This window comes from Hyla sarda, chromosome 3 (genome assembly GCF_029499605.1).
Source record: "Hyla sarda isolate aHylSar1 chromosome 3, aHylSar1.hap1, whole genome shotgun sequence".
NCBI lineage: Eukaryota > Metazoa > Chordata > Amphibia > Anura > Hylidae > Hyla > Hyla sarda.
In genome coordinates this window covers 184,353,651-184,375,857 of record NC_079191.1, presented here as the reverse complement: position 1 = coordinate 184,375,857, position 22,207 = coordinate 184,353,651, and the positions used below count along the sequence as shown (strand labels likewise).

The following is a 22,207-nucleotide window of genomic DNA, read 5'->3' as shown; positions in this document are numbered from 1 at the left end:
ATGTCCATGTGGAATGACATACGTGGGACAGACGGTTTGTGCAATGAAAATTAGACTAAATGAGCATAGAAGTTCCATCAGGTTGTTTAAAAAGAAAATGGAGAATGGAGATACTGTATCCAGAGATTATGGCAATAGAGAGAAATACGGGGAGACAAGTCTGGCTAGACATTTTGTAGAGAATGGGCATCAGATAAGTGAGTTAAAATGGTTAATACTGGAGGAGATAGAGGGTGCTAATAGTGAACAGGGAAAGAAGAGATTAAATCAAAGAGAAGTTTTTTGGATAGATTGTCTTGATTCTTTGGCCCCAAAGCGGATTAATGAAAGCGGTAATTTTAATGTGTTCTTATGTGTTCTGACGAATTTCCGTTAAAGTTGCATGTGAAAATGAAAAATGTATATTTTTACTAAAATGCTGGTGTTATCCCAAAACGGGGTTAACATTTTGGGAGGCCTTTTCTCCTTTTACCTCTTGTGAAAATGAAAAATTTTGGGGAAAGACCAGCATTTTTGTGAAAAAAGTCAAATTTTTCATTTTCACGTCCAACTTTAGCGGAAATTTGTCAAATACCTGCGGGGTGTTAAGGCTCGCTGTACCCCTTGTTATGTTCCTTGAGGGGTGTTGTTTCCCAAATAGAGTGCCATGTGGGGCTTTTTTTTTTGTTGCTGTTCTGGCACCATAGGGGCTTACTAAAAAGGACATGTCCCCCAAAAACCATTTCAGCTAGATTTTCTTTCCAAAAGCCAAATGTCACTCCTTCTCTTCTGAGCCCGCAGTGCACTTGACGTCAACACATGGGGTATTTCAATATTCAGAATAGATGGGGTTACAAATTTTGGGGGGCATTTTCTCCTATTACCCCTTGCAAAAATAAAAAATTTGGGGGAAAACCAGCATTTTAGTGAAAAAAAAAATCATTTACACATCCAACTTTAATGAGAAGTCATCAAACACCTGTGGGGTGTTAAGGCTCACTGCAACACTTGTTAAGTTTCTTGAGGGGTGTAGTTTCCAAAATAGTATGCCATGTGGATTTTTTTTCTGTTCTGGCACCATAGAGGCTTCCTAAATGTGACATGCCCCCCAAAAACCATTTCAGAAAAACTCACTCTCCAAAATCCCATTGTCACTCCTTCCCTTCTGAGCCCTCTACTGCGCCCAAACACTTTACATACACATATGAGGTATTTCCATACTTGAGAGAAATTGGTTTATACATTTTGGATTTTTCTCCTTTTAGCCCTTGTAAAAATTAAAAAACTGGGTCTACAAGAACATGCGAGTGTAAAAATGATTTTTAATTTTCTCCTTCACTTTGTTGCTATTCCGGTGAAACACCTAAAGGGTTAACACACTTTCTGAATGTCATTTTGAATACTTTGAGGGGTGCAGTCTTTATAATGGGGTCATTTATGGGATATTTCTAATATGAAGGCCCTTCAAATCCACTTCAAAACTGAACTGGTACCTGAAAAATTCAGATTTTGAAAATTTATTGGAAAATTTCTGCTGAACTTTGAAGCCCTCTGATGTCTTCCAAAAGTAAAAACATGTCGACTTTATGATGCAAACATAAAGTAAACATAATGTATATGTGAATCAATATATAATTTATTTGGCATGTCTATTTTCCTTACAAGTAGAGAGCTTCAAAGTTAGAAAAATGCTAAATGTTCAAATTTTTCATGAAATTTGGTAATTTTTCACCAAGAAATGATGCAAGTATTAGCAAATATTTAACACTATGTTAAAGTAGAATATCTCACAAAAAATGATATCTTTGAATAAAATTCATAAGTAAAAGCATCCCAGATTTAATAATGCTTAAAGTGATAGTGGTCAGATGTGCAAAAAATGCTCTGGTTCTTAAAGGGGTACTCCGGTGGAAAACAATTTTTTATTTAAAACAACTGGTGCCAGAAAGTTAAACAGATTTGTAAATTACTTCTATTAAAAAATATTTACCTTTCTAGTACTTTCAAGCATCTGTATGCTACAGAGGAAGTTATTTTCTTTTTTGAATTTTGTTTTCTTGTCCACAGTGCTCTCAGCTGACACCTGATGCCTGTATGAGGAACTGTCCAGAGCAAGAGAAAATCCCCATAGCAAACCTATGCTGCTCTGGACAGTTCCTGATAAAAGCATCAGGTGTCAGCAGAGAGCACTGTGGACAAGACAAAAAAGAAATTAAAAATGAAAATGATTTCCTCTGTAGCATACAGATGCTTAAAAGTACTAGAAGGTTAAAGGTTTTTTTAATAGAAGTAATTTACAAATCTGTTTAACTTTCTGGCACCAGTTGATTAGGTGAAAATGGGCTTGGTCCTTAAGGGGTTAAACCCCTAGAATGTGTAAATCAATCATAACAGATGCTCAGCAGTATTAGGCTCCTTTCAAACTACCGTTATGTTCCTGCATTTTAACAGCCGTTTTTCTGCTGAAAGAGGTCATGAAAAAATAGAAAAAATAACTGAACATAACGGATGATAACAGATGACCAATGTCCGTTATTTTAACAGACATTGGCCCTCATTTACTAAAGTCCAACCGACTCTTTTTCTCGTTTATTGCGCCTAAATTTTAGTCGCAATGTCTGTGCGACTAATTATGCAACAAAATTTTAGTCGCACAGCCGACATTTTCGAAAACACTCGGAGTGTTTTTTTTTCACTCTGAAATGGGCGTGTTTTATGCAAAAATTGGCGTTTTAATGACAAAACCAAAAGATACTCGGAGTACTTCCAAAATCACTCGAGAAAAAGCGTGCGTTTGTCTAACACAATAAACGACAGCCAAGAGGCCGAGTGAAATTCCAAAAATGGAGTGATTTCTAACAAGGGACTGTTTACCATAGTTTTTTGTGTGAAAGTAAGTTGTTTTATAACCTGAAAACTGTTACGCCGAGCGCTCCGGGTCCCCGCTCCTCCCCGGAGCGCTCGCTACACTCTCGCTACTGCAGCGCCCCCGTCAGATCCACTGACCGGGTGCGCTGCGATCCCGCCTCCAGCCGGGATGCGATTCGCGATGCGGGTGGCGCCCGCTCGCGATGCGCACCCCGGCTCCCGTACCTGACTCGCTCTCCGTCGGTCCTGTCCGGCGCGCGCGGCCCCGCTCCCTAGGGCGCGCGCGTGCCGGGTCTCTGCGATTTAAAGGGCCACTGCGCCGCTGATTGGCGCAGTGGTTCTAATTAGTGTGTTCACCTGTGCACTCCCTATATATACCTCACTTCCCCTGCACTCCCTCGCCGGATCTTGTTGCCATCGTGGCAGTGAAAGCGTTTCCCTGTGTGTTCCTAGCCTATGTTCCAGACCTCCTGCCGTTGCCCCTGACTACGATCCTTGCTGCCTGCCCCGACCTTCTGCTACGTCCGACCTTGCTTTTGTCTACTCCCTTGTACCGCGCCTATCTTCAGCAGTCAGAGAGGTTGAGCCGTTGCTAGTGGATACGACCTGGTTACTACCGCCGCAGCAAGACCATCCCGCTTTGCGGCGGGCTCTGGTGAACACCAGTAGTGACTTAGAACCGGTCCACTAGCACGGTCCACGCCAATCCCTCTCTGGCACAGAGGATCCACCTCCTGCCAGCCGGCATCGTGACAGTAGATCCGGCCATGGATCCCGCTGAAGTTCCTCTGCCAGTTGTCGCCGACCTCACCACGGTGGTCGCCCAGCAGTCACAACAGATAGTGCAACAAGGCCACCAGCTGTCTCAACTGACCGTGATGCTACAGCAGCTACTACCACAGCTTCAGCAATCATCTCCTCCGCCAGCTCCTGCACCTCCTCCGCAGCGAGTGGCCGCTTCAGGCCTACGACTATCCTTGCCGGATAAATTTGATGGGGACTCTAAGTTTTGCCGTGGCTTTCTTTCACAATGTTCCCTGCACTTGGAGATGATGTCGGACCAGTTTCCTACTGAAAGGTCTAAGGTGGCTTTCGTAGTCAGCCTTCTGTCTGGAAAAGCTCTGTCATGGGCCACACCGCTCTGGGACCGCAATGACCCCGTCACTGCCTCTGTACACTCCTTCTTCTCGGAAATTCGAAGTGTCTTTGAGGAACCTGCCCGAGCCTCTTCTGCTGAGACTGCCCTGCTGAACCTGGTCCAGGGTAATTCTTCCGTTGGCGAGTACGCCGTACAATTCCGTACTCTTGCTTCAGAACTATCCTGGAATAATGAGGCCCTCTGCGCGACCTTTAAAAAAGGCCTATCCAGTAACATTAAAGATGTTCTGGCCGCACGAGAAATCCCTGCTAATCTACATGAACTCATTCATCTAGCCACTCGCATTGACATGCGTTTTTCCGAAAGGCGTCAGGAGCTCCGCCAGGATATGGACTTTGTTCGCACGAGGCGTTTTTTCTCCCCGGCTCCTCTCTCCTCTGGTCCTCTGCAATCCGTTCCTGTGCCTCCCGCCGTGGAGGCTATGCAAGTTGACCGGTCTCGCCTGACACCTCAAGAGAGGACACGACACCGCATGGAGAATCTCTGCCTGTACTGTGCCGGTACCGAACACTTCCTGAAGGATTGTCCTATCCGTCCTCCCCGCCTGGAAAGACGTACGCTGACTCCGCACAAGGGTGAGACAGTCCTTGATGTCAACTCTGCTTCTCCACGTCTTACTGTGCCTGTGCGGATATCTGCCTCTACCTTCTCCTTCTCTACTATGGCCTTCTTGGATTCCGGATCTGCAGGAAATTTTATTTTGGCCTCTCTCATCAACAGGTTCAGCATCCCGGTGACCAGTCTCGCCAGACCCCTCTACATCAATTGTGTTAACAATGAAAGATTGGACTGTACCATACGTTACCGCACGGAGCCCCTCCTAATGTGCATCGGACCTCATCACGAAAAAATTGAGTTTTTGGTCCTCCCCAATTGCACTTCCGAAATTCTCCTTGGACTACCATGGCTTCAACACCATTCCCCAACCCTGGATTGGTCCACAGGGGAGATCAAGAGCTGGGGTACCTCTTGTTTCAAGGACTGCCTTAAACCGGTTCCCAGTACTCCCTGCCGTGACCCTGTGGTTTCCCCTGTAATCGGTCTCCCTAAGGCCTATATGGACTTTGCTGACGTATTTTGCAAAAAACAAGCTGAGACTCTACCTCCTCACAGGCCTTATGACTGTCCTATTGACCTCCTCCCGGGCACTACTCCACCCCGGGGCAGAATTTATCCTCTGTCCGCCCCAGAGACTCTTGCTATGTCCGAGTACATCCAGGAAAATTTAAAAAAGGGCTTTATCCGCAAATCCTCCTCTCCTGCCGGAGCTGGATTTTTCTTTGTGTCCAAAAAAGATGGCTCCCTACGTCCTTGCATTGACTCCCGCGGACTTAATAAAATCACGGTAAAGAACCGCTACCCCCTACCTCTTATCTCTGAACTTTTTGATCGCCTCCAAGGTGCCCACATCTTTACCAAACTGGACTTAAGAGGTGCTTATAATCTCATCCGCATCAGGGAGGGGGATGAATGGAAAACGGCATTTAACACTAAAGATGGACACTTTGAGTATCTGGTCATGCCCTTTGGCCTGTGCAACGCCCCTGCCGTCTTCCAAGACTTTGTTAATGAAATTTTTCGTGATCTCTTATATTCCTGTGTTGTTGTGTATCTGGACGATATTCTGATTTTTTCTGCCAACCTAGAAGAACACCGCCAGCATGTCCGCATGGTTCTTCAGAGACTTCGTGACAATCAAGTTTATGCCAAAATGGAGAAATGTCTGTTTGAATGTCAATCTCTTCCTTTCCTAGGATACTTGGTCTCTGGCCAGGAACTACAAATGGATCCAGACAAACTCTCTGCCATCTTAGATTGGCCACGCCCCTCCGGACTCCGTGCTATCCAACGTTTTTTGGGGTTCGCCAATTATTACAGACAATTTATTCCACATTTTTCCACCATTGTGGCTCCTATCGTGGCTTTAACCAAGAAGAATGCCAATTCTAAGTCATGGCCTCCTCAAGCGGAAGACGCCTTTAAACGGCTCAAGTCTGCCTTTTCTTCTGCTCCCGTGCTCTCCAGACCTGACCCATCTAAACCCTTCCTATTGGAGGTTGATGCCTCCTCAGTAGGAGCTGGAGCGGTCCTTCTACAAAAAAATTCTTCCGGGCATGCTGTTACTTGTGGGTTTTTTTTCTAGGACCTTCTCTCCGGCGGAGAGGAACTACTCCATCGGGGATCGAGAGCTACTGGCCATTAAATTAGCACTTGAGGAATGGAGGCATCTGCTGGAGGGATCAAAATTTCCAGTTATTATTTACACCGATCACAAGAATCTCTCCTATTTCCAGTCTGCCCAACGGCTGAATCCTCGCCAGGCCAGGTGGTCTTTGTTCTTTGCCCGGTTTAATTTTGAAATTCACTTTCGCCCTGCCGATAAGAACATTAGGGCCGATGCTCTCTCTCGTTCCTCGGATGCCTCGGAAATAGAGCTCTCTCCGCAACACATCATTCCTCCTGACTGCCTGATCTCCACTTCTCCAGCCTCCATCAGGCAAACTCCTCCAGGGAAGACTTTCGTCTCTCCACGCCAACGCCTCGGAATCCTCAAATGGGGTCACTCCTCCCATCTCGCAGGCCATGCGGGCATCAAGAGATCCTTGCAACTCATCTCTCGTTTCTATTGGTGGCCGACTCTGGAGACGGATGTTGTTGATTTTGTGCGGGCCTGCACTGTCTGTGCCCGGGATAAGACTCCTCGCCAGAAGCCTGCTGGTCTTCTTCATCCTCTGCCTGTCCCCGAACAGCCTTGGTCTCTGATTGGTATGGACTTTATTACAGACTTACCCCCATCCCGTGGCAACACTGTTGTTTGGGTGGTCGTTGATCGATTTTCCAAGATGGCACATTTTATTCCTCTTCCTGGTCTTCCTTCAGCGCCTCAGTTGGCAAAACAATTTTTTGTACACATTTTTCGTCTTCACGGGTTGCCCACGCAGATCGTCTCGGATAGAGGCGTCCAATTCGTGTCAAAATTCTGGAGGGCTCTCTGTAAACAACTCAAGATTAAATTAAACTTTTCTTCTGCTTATCATCCTCAATCCAATGGGCAAGTAGAAAGAATTAACCAAGTCCTGGGTGATTATTTACGGCATTTTGTTTCTTCCCGCCAGTATGACTGGGCAGATCTTCTACCATGGGCCGAATTCTCTTACAACTTCAGAGTCTCTGAATCTTCTTCCAAATCCCCATTTTTTGTGGTGTACGGCCGTCACCCTCTTCCCCCCCTCCCTACTCCCTTGCCCTCTGGTTTGCCCGCTGTGGATGAAATAACCCGTGATCTTTCCACCATATGGAAAGAGACCCAAAATTCTCTCTTACAGGCTTCATCACGCATGAAGAAGTTTGCTGATAAGAAAAGAAGAGCTCCCCCCATTTTTTCTCCAGGAGACAAGGTATGGCTCTCCGCTAAATATGTCCGCTTCCGTGTTCCCAGCTACAAATTGGGACCACGCTATCTTGGTCCTTTCAAAATTTTGTGCCAGATTAATCCTGTCTCTTATAAACTTCTTCTTCCTCCTTCTCTTCGTATTCCTAATGCCTTTCACGTTTCTCTTCTTAAACCACTCATCATCAACCGTTTCTCTCCCAAACTTGTTTCTCCCACTCCTGTTTCCGGCTCTTCGGACATCTTCTCCGTTAAGGAGATACTGGCCTCCAAGAAGGTCAGAGGGAAAACCTTTTTTTTGGTCGATTGGGAGGGCTGTGGTCCTGAAGAGAGATCCTGGGAACCTGAGGACAATATCCTAGACAAAAGTCTGGTCCTCAGGTTCTCAGGCTCTAAGAAGAGGGGGAGACCCAAGGGGGGGGTACTGTTACGCCGAGCGCTCCGGGTCCCCGCTCCTCCCCGGAGCGCTCGCTACACTCTCGCTACTGCAGCGCCCCCGTCAGATCCACTGACCGGGTGCGCTGCGATCCCGCCTCCAGCCGGGATGCGATTCGCGATGCGGGTGGCGCCCGCTCGCGATGCGCACCCCGGCTCCCGTACCTTACTCGCTCTCCGTCGGTCCTGTCCCGGCGCGCGCGGCCCCGCTCCCTAGGGCGCGCGCGCGCCGGGTCTCTGCGATTTAAAGGGCCACTGCGCCACTGATTGGCGCAGTGGTTCTAATTAGTGTGTTCACCTGTGCACTCCCTATATATACCTCACTTCCCCTGCACTCCCTCGCCGGATCTTGTTGCCATCGTGCCAGTGAAAGCGTTTCCCTGTGTGTTCCTAGCCTGTGTTCCAGACCTCCTGCCGTTGCCCCTGACTACGATCCTTGCTGCCTGCCCCGACCTTCTGCTACGTCCGACCTTGCTTTTGTCTACTCCCTTGTACCGCGCCTATCTTCAGCAGTCAGAGAGGTTGAGCCGTTGCTAGTGGATACGACCTGGTTACTACCGCCGCAGCAAGACCATCCCGCTTTGCTGCGGGCTCTGGTGAACACCAGTAGTGACTTAGAACCGGTCCACTAGCACGGTCCACGCCAATCCCTCTCTGGCACAGAGGATCCACCTCCTGCCAGCCGGCATCGTGACAAAAACATTTTGTACAGTTCAACACGTTTATGAATAAAGTATTTAATGTTTGGGTGATAATTATAATTTTTTTTTTTACATTATAACACCTGAATAATTTTAATTAATGAAACTGTTTATAAACAAACTAGTCCAAAACCTTTTGATTCACACAAATACATTTTTATTTATAAATGGTCTTTAAGGTCCAACAAAAAAGTTTGTTTTACATGTTTGGAGTTTGTGCAACACAATTGACTAGTGCGACACACAAAAAAAACGTGCAACAGAAAATAACCGACATGTGCGACAGATTATTAAAAAAGCCTGGAAAAAAAATGGAGTGATATAGAAAACACTCCACAATAAACACTCCACTCTTAGTAAATCAGGGCCATTCTGTCAAAATAACAGAAATGTTCCACCCGTTATCACCCGTTATTTTATCCATTAGAGTCTGTTATTTTATGTCTGTTATTTTATTTCCATGTTTTGAGCATGCACAGTACAAATAATGGATCATAACGAACGTTAACATAATGGGTACTAATGGATGTCAATTGTGAACATCCATCACCCATAGAGTTCAATGTCAAAATTTTAACAGCCGTTATTCGACCGTTATTTTTGACAGGACAAAAATTAGTGTATGCATCGTCTTTTCTGCCCTAAAAACAACGGACGTTAGTCATAACGGACATAACTGGTGCTGCAGAATGGTCAAAAAATCCCATTGACATGAATGGGATTAGGGTATTAGGGACTTTCAGACGGGAGTTCATGACGGGAGTTTTTGCAGGGTGACATTGGTAGTGTGAAAGGGGCCTTAATTCAGTAGACAGAAAGCCTGCCTGTTGGTAAATCAAATAGTTTTTCCAATAGTCTACATTAGTCTAAGAACGTTCAGCAAATATTCAACACATTTTACCATAAATGCCATATGATAACCTGCTTACATTTCCAATGTGATTGCAAATTTACACCTGTGTGTTCTATTGCAGCTTATGCATTAAAAAAATGTCCGCCACCAGCAGTTGTGCCAGAAGCTGATATAATTTCCGATGATGATGACTTTGAAATAGGTATGACATTTTAATCTGCTTTCCCCTCTTCTTTACATTGCAGCGGGTTTATGATTTAATGCTATCATTTGACTTGTGGGGGATAAATGTTCGAATATGTCAATGATGAACTGGATCAGTAAATCATACTGACTGGTTCTGTTAATATCTAGATTACTTTGGCTGGGCTCACACATAGTGATAGAGCAACACCCAGCCAGTTTTCATTTAATAAAACCGCATGGGTTGTGTTTCACATGGAAAAAGGACACAGCTCAAAACTGGCTTCATAAAACTCCCCCTTTAATTCTAAGCGTTAATCACTCTATACCTACCCTTTATCTGTGTCTCCATGTTGACAGACAATAAATCCTGCTTCTTTCTTATTTGTCAAATTTAAAGGGGTACTCCAGGGGAAAACTTTTTTTTTCCATATCAACTGGTGGCAGAAAGTTAAACAGATTTGTAAATGACTTCTATTTAAAAATCTTAATTCTTCCAGTATTTATCAGCTGCTGTATACTGTTATTGTTCTTTTCTGTCTGATCACAGTGCTCTCTTCTGACACCTCTGTTCATGTCAGGAACTGTCCAGAGTAGGAACAAATCTCCATAGTAAACCTCTCCTGCTCCGGACAGTTCCTGACATGGACAGAGGTGTCAGCAGAGAGCACTGTGGTCAGACACCAAGGAACAACTCAACTTCCTCAGTAGTATACAGCAGCTAATAAGTACTGTTAAGATAAAGATTTTTTAATAGAAGTAATTTACAAATCTGTTTAACTTTCTGGCACCAGTTGATTTGAAAAAATAAAAATAAAAAATTGGTTTCCACCGGAGTACCCCTTTAAGTTAGAAGCAATTTCCAATGGATTGAAGTGTTACTGTAGCTTTAGACTTACACAGTGTTTGTTTCTTGTCTGTTACCATGGAGATGCATGAATCTGTGAAAATTATGGCATATTTATAGTGAATACTATTGGCAAAGTTTCTTCTTTCCTAATTTTAACTGTACTGAAAAAGCACAAATTGTATATTAGAAATGGCTTCATCTAGTAGTTTTCACCAATCATATTTAAAATCAAGGTAAACTCCACATGATTTTTTTTTTTTTAAGGTGACTTTGTAAAATACAAGTGCCATCCGGGGTTTACATTAGTAGGAAATGACGTTTTGACCTGCAAATTAGTTACCCAGCTCCAGTTTGAGGGCTCTTTACCTACCTGTGAAGGTGAGTAATTTATTTTATGGTACCATAGTTGTAGTACTATAATTATCATGCAATTACTCAGTTCTGCGTGAATGTTCATGCATTTCATTTGCATTATTACTGAATGTTAAAATTAATTGTTCTCTTGTGGTTTCTTTGGATTGGTAAATGTAATTATTTAAAGCTTTTCTTGATGATGTTCTCAGTTGGTATCAATGTGATATAAAACGTATTGTTTTCTCTTGAGCTCAAAGTACAAAAGAAGCTTTTCTGAACCATTAACAGACTAAAAATTTTAAATGATTTTGTATGTTAAAAACGTAAGGATTGTCTATGAGAAATAAAAATAAATACAACCTCTTCTCTATATTTACAGGCATATTTACAAGTATTGTATATAGAGTTCCTTGATATGAATCAAGTCCTTACTGTATGCTACACTTCAATAGCACTAGTAATGTGGTTGGTAGTGTATGGTATTTGGAGCGTCTATGCTTCTTAGAGACTTGGGGGGAAGTGATATGCCCCAATGTATACCTCTGAAACAAAGTCACAACATATGACACATTACATTCATACAGTATAATACATCTGCTATTAACTCCCTTTGGAATTTATTTATACATTGTTTTGCTTGTTTTAACTATATTCCTCTGTATAAACAAGTGTAAAATATTATACTTTCCTATGCATATTATCAACGCTTACTAACCCCTTCCTGATCCATGATGTACAAATACATTATGGGTTGGGTGGAAAGTATCTAATTGGCTCAGCAGATGAGCCAACACTCACTGTCAGTAACTGACAACAAAGATCACTATGATGACAGCCTCTTAACTGTCTAGATGCCTATCTAGATTAAGAAGAGCACTGATTGGTTATTATAGCAGCCAGAGGAAGGCTGTATTATTAGAGCATTAACTTTAGAGTTCACTGCAATGCATTGCATTTAAACTGTCTAAGCAATCAAATGGTTGCTTATACAAGTTTCATAATATAAAACAAAGTATTTATAATACAAGTTTTAAATAAATAAATGTTTCTTCAAAAACAATTAGCATATTGGGTATTGCAGTGTACGCAGTTGTTTGAAGTATTACAATTTGTTGATTACACACAATGAATGTCATAAATGACAAAAATACCAAACAACCAAATTCCTAAATTTTGGTCACATTACATATAAAAAATGAATAAAAAGTACAGCTACAGTTTGACTACACCAAAATGGTATGGATAGAAACTACAGATTGCTGCACAAAAAAAAATTAGCCTTTACATATTTACATAATGAAAAACTAAAAACTTCTTTATTTTTTTTTTAAGTAATAAAAGATAACTAGAAGTATACAAATCTGTTATCGCATTTGAACTAAATCATAGGATAAAGTCGACATATCCAATTTATTCTACAGTGACCTATAAAACATAAGTTCTACTGAAAATTGCTTGATTGCACATATATATATATATATATATATATATATATATATATATATAGATAGACAGATAGATAGATAGATATAAATATATTTACTCTTTAATAAGCTTTAGTTTTATAGCAAAATCGGAAAACAAGCTTGTCTAGGTGAATTGCAAGTGCAGATCTAAAAACACATGAGGATTTTTGAGGCAGACTGAACATTGAATTTATAAATATTAACAAGTAAAGTTATTTTAGCTTAACAATGTATCCCTAAAGTATAACCAAATTTAGTAATTCTTGTATTGAAGTGAAAGCTGCAGCTGTCTTTGTCAGTTTCTGTATTTTTTCTTTACGTTTACTCTTGAGTCTTGATCACAACTTTTCAATAAGGTCACTACATGTGGGACTACTCTGAAATTAGTCATAATGTATTCTTTTTCATAGAAAAGTTTGGAAATTACATTAACTTAGTCATTCTTCTCGAGTAACCATCTGAATCTTCATATAAAACTAAAACCTTTAAAATGTAAATCCATTATAATTCATGCAGTTCAACACAATACTTGGAAATATCTCTAACTTAATCAAACTATTAGGGTGCATTTACCTATAGTACATACTTGGTTTAAGTACAGCCTTGGCCGTAAAAGTTGGGACCCCTGAAACTAGAAAATGAAGTATTTCTCACAGAAAAGGATTGCAGTAACACTTGTTTTTCTATACACATGTTTATTCCCTTTGTGTGTATTGGAACTAAACCAAAAAAGGGAGGGAAAAAAAGCAAATTGGACATAATGTAACACCAAACTCCAAAAAGGGGCTGGACAAAATTATTGGCAGGGCGCCTTTTCCCAACAGCAATTTTAAGATCTCTCCCCAGGTGTTCAATGGGATTTAGATCTGGACTCATTGTTGGCCACTTCAGAACTCTCCAGAGCTTTGTTGACATCCATTTCTGGGTGCTTTTTGACGTATGTTTGGGGTCATTGTCCTGCTGGAAGACCCAGGATCTTGGACACCAACCCAGCTTTCTGACACTGGGCTGTACAGTGCGACCTAAAATCCGTTGGTAATCCTCAGATTTCATGATGCGTTGCACACATTCAAGTGTAGCCTTTACATGTTTGATTAAGCATTTTTAAAGAAATTTAAAATATTTCCACTAATTTTAGCAGCAGCAGTGGTAAGTGTAACCATATCCTTGCTTTGCTAATGCTATTTTCTTTCTGATAATAGTGCAAAGCCAGTGCATTGCTAACCCCTTCAGTCCCCTACATGCCACCTATAGCAGTGTATGGTAAAAGTCATTCTCCAGCATAGTGCCAGCCTGTTCAATGATTAAGGTAAATCTTTCCTTGCTACCCTGCTGTTTCTTTCATGTTTGCTCACATAGCACCTTACAAAAACAGTGCTCCAGTAACCCTTTATCCCTTCACATGCCATGTATAGCACTTTACTATGTAAATCATTATCTCAGCACAGTGCAAGCCTGTCATCCATACACCAGCCCTGTGGCATGGCATATCATAGAGGAGTACACGATGTGTTGTGCTGCGCAGTGTTTGTCTAGAGAAGTAGGGAAAGGAATCAATTACATGTGTACTACTGGCAAACAGTCGAGCTCTGATCCTGATCCTTAAAATAAAGTAAATGAGAAATAGCTGAGCACTATGAAGGAAGAGTGGGTCCCACCCCTTGAAACGCGTAGTCCGTTGTGTTTTTAATACTACAATAAATCAGTATTTATCATCCATTATCTCAACAGTCCGATTTGTTCTGTTCCACAAATCTTCTTTGTATGGGTGAGCGCCAGGGATCATCACTTCTACACCCACTTTGCTGGGTTCCATTATAGCATGAGCACTATGGAGGGGACACTGTACTTAGCTGTTTCTGCTTCTCACATTGAGAAAAAATTGAATTGTATTTCTCCTTGCCCCAACTCCACACTTCAGTATCCCCATATAAACCTGACTCTACTTGAGACTTAGTGTGCATTGACGAAGGGTCTTTACCTGAAACGCGTCCACGCTGTCTCCATTGTTACTGTTTTACTTGGCTGTACAACATGCCTTGCGGCTTTCTGGTTCTGAATAAAGTATGCATCATTACCACTGGCTATTCTGCTGTTCTTCTATTCATAATTGGAGTCAAGCCATGTTTGGGATCGTGAGAGTGGACCTATCCTTTACATTAGCCTAAGGGTATGTTCAAATGATGGAATTTCCATTCAGAATTCTGTATTAGAATTCCACATGGAGATTCTGCAGCATCCAATATCAATGGGATTCTACTACATTGCTCACGCATTGTTTCTGCTGCAGAAATCCCGATTCCGAAATCCCCAGAAAGAATAGACATGTATATTATTTCTGCAGAGTCTGCACGGACAGTGCATCTCCTAGCGGTTCTAGTGCCAGCATGCTCTGCTGGCACGCCACTGTGAACATAGCCTAAAAATGAAGGACAGGAGCTCCTTATACATTTCTCTGCACATTAGTCCCCACCCCCCCAACTCCTACATACATACTTTTCAGTGAACTACAATTTAGCTCAAGTCGAATATAATGACTTGTGTTGCAATTTCTTTCACAACAGATCTTCAAAGAATAAAGTTATACGAAACCATAGAATTCAATAAGGGTGTCCTATGAAGAACATTCTATTTTGAGAGCTTAAGGAGATTCATTAAATAATTAATATCTTCGAAGGCTTCAACCTAAATTTTTCCCCCAAAATAAAGTAATATAGGTTGACAGTTTGACAGTGGAATCCTGCCCCTAAACCTCAGTCATTGTTTATGTCATAGGTCTAGGTCTAATAAGCCATTTACATTTGGAATTTTTTCGACAATTCTTCCCCTGATAATGTTGACATTCATTTGTAAGACAAACATAGCAATTGCTACCAGTTGGCATCTGCCAGAATAATCTAATTTAACGTCCTTACAACCTGTTTGATAGTTAAACATTTAGCTGAAAAAAAGAAAAAGGAAATCCTTGTTGTATTTGTGTAATAAACCGCAATGTCCTGGCTTCCTGACACACATGATGTGTTTAATGCGGGATATGTAGTCTGTAAATAATTTTGGACTGTCTGCATATGAAATCTCTTCTATTTTATTTTTAGCAACTTCCAGATAGTAACAATAATTATCTTTTTGTCATTGATCATTCAGTTAAGGGAAGTGGTAAAGTTTATTGTCTGCAGCCTGGTGAAAAGGTCTATAATTATACTGCCTGTCAGAAAGCATCCATTGTGAAATTTGGAAACATTCCTAGATTCTGTTATTGCGAATAACATGTCTCTTTTTACTACCTTTTAGTTTGAAATATAATTTGGTCATAAAGAGAGATGGCAGCTTGAAAGCCATAAATAGTTGTATCACAATTTTGTGTATTATTTGTTTAAAACAATTACCCTTACTAAAACATACATATTTACATAGTAAGCAGTGGTAATATTTGTCACCTCCATTGTCTGTTTATGAAATTGTCATAAGTCGAAGAGAATGTCCTAAAAAATATTTCACAAATATGTGTATTTTTATCAGTATGATACAGTAATGTAAAACAAGGTAAAGGAAAATGTATAGTAGAATTAATCTGCCTGATTCAGTACGCTTTATGGAGCACTAACACAGTCTATAGTGCATTACCCAAAAATGTTTGTTATTGGCTTTCTTTGGTATTTTAAGTTGCCTATACATGCTTCCATTATGGCTTAAACAACTAGCGTATTTTTTGTCATATAAGATGCTCCGGCATATAAGACGCACCCAATTTTAAAGCATAAAAATCTAGAAAATAAAGATTCTGAACCAAATACAATGTAAAGTAAAGGACAGTGATCTTCAACCTGCGGACCTTCAGATGTTGCAAAACTACAACTCCCAGCATGCCTGGATAGCCGTTGGCTGTCCGGGAATGCTGGGAGTTGTAGTTTTGCAACATCTGGAGGACTGCAGGTTGAAGACCACTGGTATAGGAGGTAGTATTCACGTGTCCCTGCCGCTCTGGACCCGTCACCGCTCGTCACCGCTACCCTGGATGGCGCCCTCCATCGCTGTCGCTGCGTCCCCGGGGTGTCCCCGTTGATCCTGAACGTCTCTGCTGCCCGGTATCCTCGCTCTCCGTCGCCGCCATCATGCACGCCACTCCTATTGGATGACAGGACGGTGTGCCCGACGACATGATGACGACGAAGGAGAGTGCCAGCCATGCAGGGGATCCCGACACGGAGCAGACACCGAGGAAGCAGGTAAGGTCCCTCCCGGTGTCCTGTAAGCTGTTCGGGATGCCGCAATTTCACCGCGGCGGTCCCGAACAGCCCAACTGAGCAGCAGGGTTAGTGTCACCTTCACTTCAGACGAGGCGGACAGCTTTGATCGCTATCGGTGATGTCCTGTATTAGCCGCGGGTCCCGCCGGTTTTAATGTGTATTTGCCGTATAAGACGCACCAACTTCCCCCCCCCCCCCAGTGCGTCTTATACAGCGAAAAATACGGTAGATCTCTTGCATTCAAATGATTGTATAGAGATTTTCTATCTCATGAAGTTATTCGCATTTTACAGTATAAAGGATAACAACCTGATCAGTGGGGGTGCCAGTGTTTCATTCATTATGGCTGCTGAACATTTCTGAGTGCTGAACATGGGAATGTTTGGCAACCCCATAGAAATACACTGGCTGTCCATGTGTGGTACACACCATTCATTCCGGGATAATTTTGTTCTTGTTCTCAAGATCGGTAGGAGTCTTTGATCTCAGACCACTACCGATCAGTTTGTTATCTTTTATCCTCTGTGAACGTAAAATGGAAGCTAAAATGTGTCCTTATTAGGGCTAAGTAAAAGAGTATAATGTGACTTTATGTTGAACTGTGGTACTCTGCTGAAATTTTTTTGTTTTAATCATCTGGTGCCAGAAAGTTAAACAGATTTGTAAATTACTTCAATTAAAAATATTAATCCTTCCAGTACTTATCAGCTGCTGTAAACTACAGAGGAAGTTATTTTCTTTTTGAATTTCCTTTCTGTCTGACCACAGTGCTCTTTGCTGACACATCTGTCCATTTTAGGAACTGTCCAGAGTAGGAGTAAATCCCCACAGCAAACCTCTCTTGCTCTGGAGAGTTCCTGACATGGACAGAGGTGTCAGCAGAGAGCACTTGTGGTCAGACAGAAAGGAAATGTAAAAAGAAAAGAACTTCCTCTGTAGTATACATCAGCTGATAAGTACTGGAAATATTATGAATTTTTTTATAGAAGTAATTTACAAATCTGTTTAACCGTGCGTCACCAGTTGATTTAAAATAAAATGTTTTCCAGTGAAGTACCCCTTTAAGCATAATATGGACTATTTGAAAGTAACTAACATTAGTTGTTTTACAGAATATAGTGCATTTGGAAACTCTTTAGGCCCTTTCACTTTTTGTACAATTTGTATTGTTGCAAAAATATGTTTTTTCAGCGGACTGTAGTGCATTTTTCTGCCCTCATACGTGCATACCACATACCTACATCTAAGCAATGTACTATTTTGTATCAAGTCTAGATACTGGGAAAGTCCAGGCAAAAGTGATCACCGGCTGGTGTTTTACGAAAATAAGTTTTCCAAATGTACTGTAGCGCATTTTTTGCCCTCATACATGCATACCACATACCTACATATAAGTAGTGTACCATATTGTACCTGTTAATCTGTCAAGGGCCTACATCCTGTGAAAGTCCAAGCACAAGTACTCACCAGCTGGTGTTTTAAAAAAATACAGAGTTTTTAGGCATATTGTAGCACATTTTTCTGCCCTCATCGGTGCATATCGTATACGTACATCTAAGTAGTGTACCATTTTGCACCCGTTAATCTGTCAAGGGCCTACATACTGTGAAAGTCCAAGCTAAATTATCACCAGCTGGCGTTTTACAAAAAATACAGAGAATTTAGGTGCAATGTAGCACATTTTTCTGCCCTCATAAGTGCATACCGCATACGTACATCTAAGTAGTGTACTATTTTTTCCTTTTAATCTGTCAAGGGCCTACATACTGTGAAAGTCCAGCCAAAAGTAGTCATCGGCTGGTGTTGTACTCAGATACTTTTTTAACTGTACTGTAGAGCATTTTTCTGCCCTCATAAGTGTATACCACATACCTACATCTATGTAGTGTACTATTTTGTTCCTGTTAATCTGTCAAGGGCCTACATACTGTAAAAGTACAGCCAAAAGTAATCACCGGCTGGTGTTTAAAAACATATTACAGAGTTTTTAGGCTCATTGTAGCAAATGTTTCTGCCCTAATCAGTGCATACTGCATACCTACATCAAAGCAGTGTACTATTTTGTACCTGTTAATCTGTCAAGGGCCTACATACGGTGAAAGTCAAGCCAAAAATACTCATCGGCTGGTGTTGTACTCAGATACTTTTTTAAGTGTACTGTAGAGCATTTTTCTGCCCTCATCAGTGCATACCACATACTTACATCTAAGTAATGTACTATTTTGTACCTGTTAATCTGTCAAGGGCCTACATACTGTGAAAGGACAGCCAAAAGTAATCACCTGCTGCTGTTCTAAACAAATACTGTTTTAAGAGTAGTGAAGCGTATTGTACCCCTCTCATATACACACTAAGTATGTAAGGCAGAGAAGTGCCAGGATGTGCACAGAGGAATGGCAGAGGCCTAAATCCTTCAGGCAGAGGTCGCAGCAGACTAGCGGCGAGTGGCAGCAGGAGTTGCAGTGAGAGGCCTGAGCTCCTGTTATCAGCTAGCGATCGTATCTTGACCAGCAACCCATCTGCCGTCGTCGATTGGTTAACACGGTCATCCACTTCATCACAAGTTATATCTGACACCCCCAGTCAACAGTCGGGGAGTTCCTCAGACAACCCTCAGTTGGCATGGCCCGGGAGCAGTCCCTGTCTTCCCATTGCCTCTGTCGTATGCTGTTCCCTCTCCTACAGAAGTATCTTACGCTCTGGGTTCAGCTCCACTATTCACTGAGGACGATCTAATAGAGGACAGTCAGCAGCTACTGCCCAGCCAAGAAGTGGAGGAGACATGCGCTGCTTCCTCCGCTAGGCGAGCAAGTAGTGATGAGGACAGTGACGTGGGAGGTGGTGTTTCCTGGGTTCATGGTCCTGAAGCAGACACTGTTGAGGAACCTGAGAAGGACATCAGTGACATGCAGACACAACTCGATGATGATGAAGCCGATCGCAATTGGGACCCGGATGCAGAAGGGGCTTCATCATCATCAGGAGAAGAGAGTTGCAGGTTGCCCATGAGTCAGCAGCTGTGCCAGCAAGGTGGTAGCATGGTTGGCAGTCAGCGTGGAAGCAGAAGTGGAAATTCTCGAGCCAAACGTGCCCGGGGGAGACCACCAGCTTCGCAGCTGCCTACCTTTCCGGGAGGTAGTGGAACAGGAGTTCCTGGAGACAGCGGCAGTAGCAGTAAATTAGTGCGGACTGTTGGTGGTAAAATCAGCTACTCGGCGGTGTGGCAGTTTTTCATCAAGCATCCAGAGGAGGTTCACATAGCCACATGCAAGATATGTCGGCAGAAGGTGAAGCGTGGCCAGGGTCCCAATGTTGGCACCACGGCCCTGCATCAACACATGCTGCGCCACCATAAAGTGGCCTGGGAGATCCACGACTCCGATGTAGTGGTCCAGCCTGCTGCATAACCTGGTGGCCAGCCGCTCCCTCCTTCAGCCAGCCAAGGCTCCACCACCTCAGCCGAAGGGTTCTGTGTGTCATACCCTCCTTCTGTCGCTCCTGCTTCTCCCACTTTTAGTGAGCCATTCCGCCAACAATCCATTCGCAAAGCCACGTCCAAGAGACAACAGTATATGCCCACTCATCCTACGGCGCAGAAGCTGAATGTGCTCCTGTCTAAGTTGCTGGTGCTACAGTCCCTCCCTTTTCAAGTGGTGGACTCTGCACCTTTGAGAGAACTGATGGCTTGTGCCGAGCCGAGATGGAGAGTGCCAAGCTGTCATTTCTTTGCGAAGAAGGCAGAACCAGCCCTGCACAATTTTGTGGAAGACAAGGTGGTCCAGTCCTTGAGCCTATCGGTGTGTACCAAAGTGCACGGCAGCGCCAATGTCTGGAGCTGTAACTACGGTCAGGGACAATACATGTTCTTTACGGCTCACTGAGTGAATGTGGTTCCTGCACAGCCACAACCCCAACTTGGACAGGTCACGCCACTTTCTCCTCCATGCTGTCAGCCCGTTGGTCCTGTGACAGTGTGCGAGCCTTCTCATCCTCCACCAAGTCCTCAGCCTCCACTACCCGGACAAGTCTCAGTGGCCCTTCAGCACGGTGTCACGCTGTTCTTCACATGGTTTGCCTTGGCGAGAAGAGTCCCACAGGGGATGAACTGCTAAAATAATTCGTAAAGAAATCGGAGCATGGCTTACTCCACGAAAACTGGAAATGGGAACCATGGAGATCGACAACGAGAAGAACATCTTGGCTGCGCTGCGACAAGGAATGGAACACGTGTTAAATCTGGTTGTCAAGCAGTTCCTGAAGTCTTCCCCCTATTTGCAAGAGATCCTAAGAATGGGAAGGAAACTTTTAATGCACTTCAGCCACTCGTACACCGCAGAGAACACCCTCCTTGAGCTGCAGCGTCAGAATGGTATCCCCCAACATAGTCTGATTTGAGACATTTCCACACATTGGAATTCCACCCTCCATATGTTGGACCGACTGTACGAACAGAGAAAAGCCATCACCGATTTCTTGATGATCCAAGAGGATAGGGGTAATCTCATGTGTAACCTCAATGTGAACCAGTGGCAGCTCATATGTGACACCTGCCGTTTGCTCAGGCTCTTTAAGGAAGCCACATTATACGTAAGTCGTGAGGATTACGGGATGAACAACGCCATTCCTCTGTTTCATATCCTTAAACATTGATCTTTCAATGTAAGGGGTTATGAAACCCTCAGGTGTACTGCTGATGCCTGCGCCTGACTGCACCTGTGTCTTTCAGGAACTACTTGGCTTACTGATGCTTCTGGGATTGGGCCTTACATTTTTGGATGGTAGCACTAGCTAACATGCATCTTCAATAAAGAATCAACATTCACCTTTTAATGTTAGGGGTTGTGAACCTGTCTTGTGTACTCATGCTGCTTCCTCCTCCACTCTGTGTGTTTTAGGAACTACTTGGGACAAAAATGTTTTGATGGTAGCACTATTTAACATACATTTTCAATAGAGATTTCAACATTCCTCTTTTAATCTTAGGGGTTATAATTTTTTCAAGACTGAGGCCCTTTGGCCGTCAACATCATATTACCTGTGGAATTATCACAAGAATCCAATGAAACATGTTGGAGCAATAGCAATGAACCATAACTGATTAAATGAAACATTCGTACTTCCATAATCAGGGGGGCACTGAGAGGCAGGGGTTGGAACAGGTGATATCTCGGAGGACCGCCAGCTCGATGCTTGCCAGAATGGGTAATGTAAAAATTACATTTTCACATCAAATTACATTAAATATGACATAAAAGATCTCTTTATCTTCTTCAATTTTGACACCTTATGGTCTCCCTGCTGCCACATAGACGCTCTGCAGCAGTGATTCTAATGACAATGCCTGTAATCTGCATGTCATGATGAATAACAGTATGATTTCAGTAACCCAGCACACTCTCTATGCATGTTACCGCAAGGCAAAGTGTTATACACCCCCATTGGGGCTCTCTGTAGGCCAGAAATAGCCGTTTTTAATACAGTGTCACCACAAATTTATTCAACCCGAAATTAACTTTTAGAAAAAATTTGCCGAACCAAATGTTTGAAAAGTTCACTCATCTCTAATAGAAAGTATTATTTCTGCATAACGCACCAGCCGTCAAAATGAGTCATGCCAGGCACTATATATCCTGACCCACCTGTGGCATCCACCCCTAACTCCACATTGAAAACAGAGTGTAGATAGGAACCTGTCGATTAGTCCCATGGATTTACCAATGG

At 42.7% G+C, this 22,207-nt stretch overlaps 1 protein-coding gene across 3 annotated transcripts in view; it reads left to right on the top strand.

Annotated features, from left to right (window-relative positions):
* The window catches only part of CSMD1 (CUB and Sushi multiple domains 1), a 1,887,231-nt gene that overhangs the window by 1,665,148 nt on the left and 199,876 nt on the right, over positions 1–22,207 (top strand). For all 3 annotated transcript variants that reach the window (XM_056565713.1, XM_056565712.1, XM_056565715.1), the window contains exons 45-46: positions 9,508–9,588; positions 10,684–10,797. In XM_056565713.1, coding sequence (XP_056421688.1) covers positions 9,508–9,588; positions 10,684–10,797 — 195 coding nt within the window. The remainder of the gene's footprint in view (positions 1–9,507; positions 9,589–10,683; positions 10,798–22,207) is intronic.